This window comes from Numida meleagris, unplaced genomic scaffold, assembly GCF_002078875.1.
Source record: "Numida meleagris isolate 19003 breed g44 Domestic line unplaced genomic scaffold, NumMel1.0 unplaced_Scaffold648, whole genome shotgun sequence".
Lineage (NCBI taxonomy): Eukaryota > Metazoa > Chordata > Aves > Galliformes > Numididae > Numida > Numida meleagris.
The window spans coordinates 1-5949 of record NW_018364863.1 but is presented as its reverse complement, the minus strand read 5'-3'; the positions used below and the strand labels follow the sequence as shown (position 1 = coordinate 5949).

At 49.1% G+C, this 5949-nt stretch overlaps 2 protein-coding genes across 2 annotated transcripts; both read left to right on the top strand.

Moving 5' to 3' along the window:
- Window positions 1-7: 7 nt before the first annotated feature.
- UBL5 (ubiquitin like 5) lies at window positions 8-1648 on the top strand. Its single transcript, XM_021383896.1, has 2 exons — window positions 8-168; window positions 1262-1648. Exons 1-2 carry the CDS (start codon window positions 113-115, stop codon window positions 1353-1355), a joined length of 150 nt encoding a protein of 49 aa, XP_021239571.1. The 5' UTR covers window positions 8-112; the 3' UTR covers window positions 1356-1648.
- A 2946-nt stretch (window positions 1649-4594) lies between these two features.
- On the top strand, window positions 4595-5867 carry PIN1 (peptidylprolyl cis/trans isomerase, NIMA-interacting 1; the record flags this gene model as incomplete). The annotated part of the gene is given in 2 exon segments (XM_021383895.1): window positions 4595-4705; window positions 5397-5867. Coding segments are annotated over 2 exon segments (221 nt in total), but the record flags the coding sequence as incomplete, so codon positions are not given.
- Window positions 5868-5949: the final 82 nt, after the last annotated feature.

Below are 5949 nucleotides of genomic sequence, written 5' to 3'. Positions count from 1 at the left end.
CCCCCCTCCATTCCCAGTAACCCCCCTCCATTCCCAGTAACCCTCCTCCATTCCCAGTAACCCCTCCATTCCCAGTACCCCCCCCTTTACCTTCTCTCCCCCCCCAGTCACCATGATCGAAGTCGTTTGCAACGATCGCTTGGGGAAAAAGGTGCGGGTGAAATGCAAGTATCCTCCGGAACTGGGAGCGGACTGGGAGCAAACTGGGAACAGACTGGGGGCAAACTAGGAGCAAACTGGGAGCAGGGTTGGGAGCTGACTGGGAGCAAACAGCAGACTGGGGCAAACTGGGAGCAAACAAAGCCGACTAGGCGCAGACTGGGAACAGATTGGGGGCAAACTGGGAGCAGGGTTGGGAGCAGACTGGGAACAGACTGGGGTCAAACTGGGAGCAAACTGGGAGCCGACTGGGAGCAGCGTTGGGAGCAGAATGGGAGCAAACTGGGCGCAGGTTGGGAGCTGACTGGGCGCAAACTGGGAGCAGGGTTGGGAACAGACTGGGAGCAAACAGAGCAGACTGGGAGCAGACTGGAGGCAAACTGGGGTCAAACTGGGCACAGACTGGGAGCAGACTAGGCACAAACTGGGCGCAGGTTGGGACCAGACTGGAAGCAAACTGGGAGCGGGGATGGGAGCAGACTGGGGTCAGACTGGGCGCAGACTGGGGTCAGACTGGGCGCAGACTGGGATCAAACTGGGATCAAACTGGGAGCAGACTGGGGGAAACTGGGAGCAGGGTTGGGAGCAGACTGGGCGCAAACTGGGAGCGGGGTTGGGACCAGACTGGGCGCAGACTGGGACCAGACTGGGCGCAGACTGGGACCAGACTGGGCACAGACTGGGACCAGACTGGGAGCAAACAGAGCCAACTGGGGGCAAACTGGGAGCAGACTGGGGGCAAACTGGGGGCAAACTGGGAGCGGACTGGGAGCAAACTGGGAGCGGACTGGGAGCAAACTGGGAGCGGACTGGGAGCAAACTGGGAGCGGACTGGGAGCAAACTGGGAGCGGATTGGGAGCAGACTGGGCACAGACTGGGAGCAAACTGGGGTCAGACTGGGCACAGACTGGGAGCAAACTGGGGTCAAACTGGGCACAGACTGGGAGCAAACTGGGGTCAAACTGGGCACAGACTGGGAGCAAAGTGGGGTCAAACAGAGCAGACTGGGAGCAGACTGGGGTCAAACTGGTCCCAGACTGGGAGCAAACTGGGCGGGGTGGGGCGGTTTCCCGTTGGCCTTTTCCTTACCGGGAGCCCCAGCACCGAGGATTCCATCCGTGACCTGAAGAAACTGATCGCGGCGCAGACCGGGACCCGCTGGGACAAGATCGTGCTCAAGAAGTGGTGGGTGTGAGCTGCAAGGACCTGCCCGGCAACGGCTGGGAAGGAAAGGGTCCTTGCAGGGCAATAAGGGAGCGGCTGGGGTGGGAGGGGCCTTGCAGGTCAACAGAGGAGCGGTAGGGGTGGGAGGGTCCTTGCAGGTCAACGAGGGAATGGTCAGGCTGGACAGGTCCTTGCAGGTTCATAGGGGGTGGTTGCGCTGGGAGTGTCCTTACAGGTCAGTAGGGGAGTGGTGGGGGGGAGAGGGTCCTTGCGGGTCAATAGAGGAGTGGTAGGGATGGGAGGGTCCTTGCAGGTCACTAGGGGAGNCGTCCCTTCATCAATCAGCGTCCGTCCCTTCATCAGTCAGCGTCCGTCCCTTCATCAATCAGCGTCCGTCCCTTCGTACGTAACGTCGCTCCCGTCCGTTACGTTTGTAAAATAGCATTTGTCCTTTCCTAGATAACGTTCGTCCATTCATAAAATGTTTTTCTCATAGATGATATTCGGCCATTCATAAATAACAGTCGTCCATTCATATATAACATTTCTCCCCTCATTTATGTTTGTCCATTCATAAATAAGATTTGTCCATTTGTATATAAGATTTCTCCCCTCATTTATAGTGTTGTTCCATTCATAAAATGTTTGTCCTTTCATAGATGACATTTGTCCATTCATAAAATAACGCTCATCCATTCATATGTAACATTTCTCCCCTCATTTATGTTGTCCATTCATAAAATAACGCTCGTCCATTCATATATAACATTTCTCCCCTCATTTATAGTGTTGTTCCATTCATAAAATGTTTGTCCTTTCATAGATGACATTCGTCCATTCATAAATAACATTCGTCCATTCATATATAACATTTCTCCCCTCATTTATGTTGTCCATTCATAAAATAACACTCATCCATTCATATATAACATTTCTCCCCTCATTTATAATGTTCTTCCATTCATAAAATGTTTGTCTTTTCATAGATTATATTTGTCCATTCATAAATAACGCTCATCCATTCATATAAAACATTTCTCCCCTCATTTATGTTTGTCCATTCATAAAATAACGCTCATCCATTCATATATAACATTTCTCCCCTCATTTGTGTTTGTCCATTCATAAAATAATGCTCATCCGTTCATATATAACATTTTTCCCCTCATTTATAATGTTCTTCCATTCATAAAATGTTTGTCCTTTCATAGATGACATTTGTCCATTCATAAATAACGCTCATCCATTCATATAAAACATTTCTCACCTCATTTATATTTGTCCATTCATAAAATAACGCTCATCCATTCATATGTAACATTTCTCCCCTCATTTATGTTGTCCATTCATAAAATAACACTCATCCATTCATATATAACATTTCTCCCCTCATTTATAATGTTTTTCCATTCATAAAATGTTTGTCCTTTCATAGATGACATTTGTCCATTCATAAATAACGCTCATCCATTCATAGATAACATTTCTCCCCTCATTTATGTTTGTCCATTCATAAAATAACGTTCGTCCATTCATAAAATAACGCTCATCCATTCATATATAACATTTCTCCCCTCATTGATAGTGTTCTTCCTTTCATAAAATGTTTGTTCTTTCCTAGATAACGTTCATCCATTCATAAAATAACGTTCGTCCTCTCATATGTCACATTTGTCCATTCATAAATAACGTTTGCCCATTTGCATATAACATTTCTCCCCTCATTTATGTTCGTCCATTCATAAAATAACCTTTGTCCATTCACAAAATAATGTTCATCCGTTCGTATACAACATTTCTCCCCTCATTTTTGATGCTTGTCCATTCATAAAATGTTTGTCCTTTCATGGATAGCGTTCATCCTTTCATAATTCACGTTTGTCCATTCATAAATAACGTTCATCCGCACATAATTAACATTTCTCCACTCATTTATAATGTTCGTCCGTTCATAAAATAATGGTCGTCCATTCATAAAATGTTCATCCTTTCGCGTATAACATTGCCCATTCATATATAATGTTTGTCCATTCATAATTAACATTGTCCATTCACGTATAATGTTTGTCCATTCATAAGTCATTGTCCATTCGTAATTAACATTTGTCCATTCATATGTAACTTTTGTCCACTCATTTATAATGCTCATTCATAAATAACGTTCATCCATTCGTAAAATAACATATGTCCATTCATATATAACGTCTGTCCACTTGCAATTAATGTTTGTCCATAAAATAATGCTCATCCATTCATAATTAACATTCGTCCGTTCACATATAATGTCCATCCATTCATAAATAATGTCTGTTCATAATTAATGTTAGTCCATTAATATATAAATCCATTCATATATAACGTCCATCCATTCATAAATAACATTTGTCCCCTCACACATAACATCCATCCATTCATAATTAATGTTAGTCCGTTCATAATTAATGCTTGGCCATTCATAATTAACCCTTGGCCGTTCATACGGAACGTTTGTCCAGTCCTACATAATGTTCGTCCGCTCATAAAGTGCTTATCCATTCATAACGTAACGTCCCTCCATTCATAAATAACGCTCCCCCATTCATAAAATAACGTCCCTCCATTCATAAATAACGCTCCCCCATTCATAAATAACGCTCCCCCATTCATAAATAACGTTCCTCCATTCACAAAACGATGTCAGCCTGTTCCTGGTGCAGGTAGCGCTCCCCCAGTGCTGCTGCCCGTGTCCCCCCCCCCATCCCTCCGTGCTCCCCGGAGCTCCCACCCCCCCTTCCCCTCTTTTTGGTGCCCTTTGGGGTTCTGAGGGTGGAACTGGAGCTTCCCAGCCACCCCATCCCACCCCAAGGTCGCCCCGTTCTTCTTTAGGCAGTGCCACGCTGGAGGGATTGTGGATTTGGGGGGTATTTTTTGAAGATAGAAAGCTGGGTTTGGCTTTGGGTTCGGTTTTGGGTTTGGTTTTGGGTTTGGTTTTGGGTTTGGTTTGGTTTGGTTCTCTCAAGTTCCATGTGTTGCTTTCGGCACCGTAAGTCGTCGCTTCCCGGTTCCACCGCGGTGTGTCTGTTTAGCGAAATAAAAATGGACGAAATTAAATTAACCAGCCACCCAATCAACTGACCTCCCAACTCAACCAGCCAACCAACCAATTAACCAACCAACCAACCACTTAACCAACCACCCAACCAACCAACCAACAACCCAACCACCCACCCAANCCTCCCCCCTCCCTCCCCTTTCCCCTCCTCATCCCAGCGCTTCCCTCTCTCCCTGCAGGCTACATCCAGAAGATAAAATCAGGAGAAGAGGATTTTGAATCCCTCGCTTCCCAGTTCAGCGACTGCAGCTCAGCGAAGGCGGGGGGGGACCTCGGCGCCTTCGGCCGCGGTGAGCCCGGTTCCCTTCTCATTTCAGACGGGCAACGAAGTCCCCCCCACCAACCCCAGCTCCTCGGGTTCTCCCTCTATAGGGGGGGCTTTCCTGTAAGCCCCTCTCAGGTCCTGGAAGGTCACTGTGTGGTCATTCCCCCCCCCCGGAGCCTTTCGGGACCTGGGGGGGACTTTTCTAAGAGGGCTCAGCAACAGGACGAGGGGGAATGGTTTTAAACAGGGGAAGAAGGGGGGGACTGAGATGAGACCACGCGAAGAAATTCTTCACTGGGAGGGCGCTGAGACACTGGGACTGGTTGCCCTGGGGGGTCTTGAACTTCTGCCTCAGGAACCCGAGCCCAAAAATCCCCCTCCCTGCCCCGTTTCATTGCCTCACCCTTCACAGAACCGCGTTCCTTCCGCTTCTCATCCCCAATGCGAGCTCAGGTCACTGAACCTCCAAAAATCCAGCAACTCAGAGCACTGAGGAGCTCTCCTCCATCCCCCACCCCACGTGTGCCTGAGAGCAGAGCGCTCTCCTCCACAGAGCACGTCCCCTCCTCCCCCCCAGCCCCGATCTCTTCCCCCCCCACCACCAGAAACCAGTGACGAATGGCGTGGCTTTGCTCGTAGCTCGGGACCTGGGATCTCTGGGATTTTTCTGCACATCCCCGAGCTTTCTCCTCGTTTTTCTCCCCACCCCCCCCCAGGTCAGATGCAGAAACCTTTCGAGGACGCTTCGTTCGCGCTGAGGGCGGGCGAGATGAGCGGGCCGGTGTTCACAGAGTCAGGGATCCACATCATCCTGCGCACGGAGTGAAGGGCCGCGAGAAGGAAGGAAAGAAGGAAAGAAGGAAGGAAGGAAGGAAGGAAGGTAAGAAAGAAGGAAGGAAGGACGGACGGAAGGAAGGAAGGATGCGACCCGCTCCGACCCCGCGCTCACCCGAAGGGACTTCACCTCCGGTTGACGAAAAAAAAAAAAGGAAAAAAAAATGAAAAAAAGAAGAAAAAAAGAAAAAAAAAAAAAAAGAGAAGCTCATTTCATCTCTCGGTCCCTTCCGCGGCGCCCGAGGGGGAGGCGGCGGCGGCGGCGGCGTTCGTTCGTCGGCCGCCTCGGGGAAGCAGTTGAGGAATCGGACACGGCGGAATCTTCCGGAACGTTGGGGGGGGGGAAAAAAAAACAAAAAACGTCGGGACGCCGCTTCTTCCGCCGCGCCCGTCCCCGTCGCTGCAGCTCCCGAAGGCCGAGGAGCGCTCTGTGCT

Bases quoted from the DNA above. Each gene is read 5' to 3' on its own strand.
- UBL5 (XM_021383896.1), top strand. From the start codon at position 113: ATGATCGAAGTCGTTTGCAACGATCGCTTGGGGAAAAAGGTGCGGGTG. The intron at 169-1,261 runs GTATCCTCCGGA...CGGGAGCCCCAG, and splicing joins AAGGTGCGGGTGAAATGCAA to CACCGAGGATTCCATCCGTG.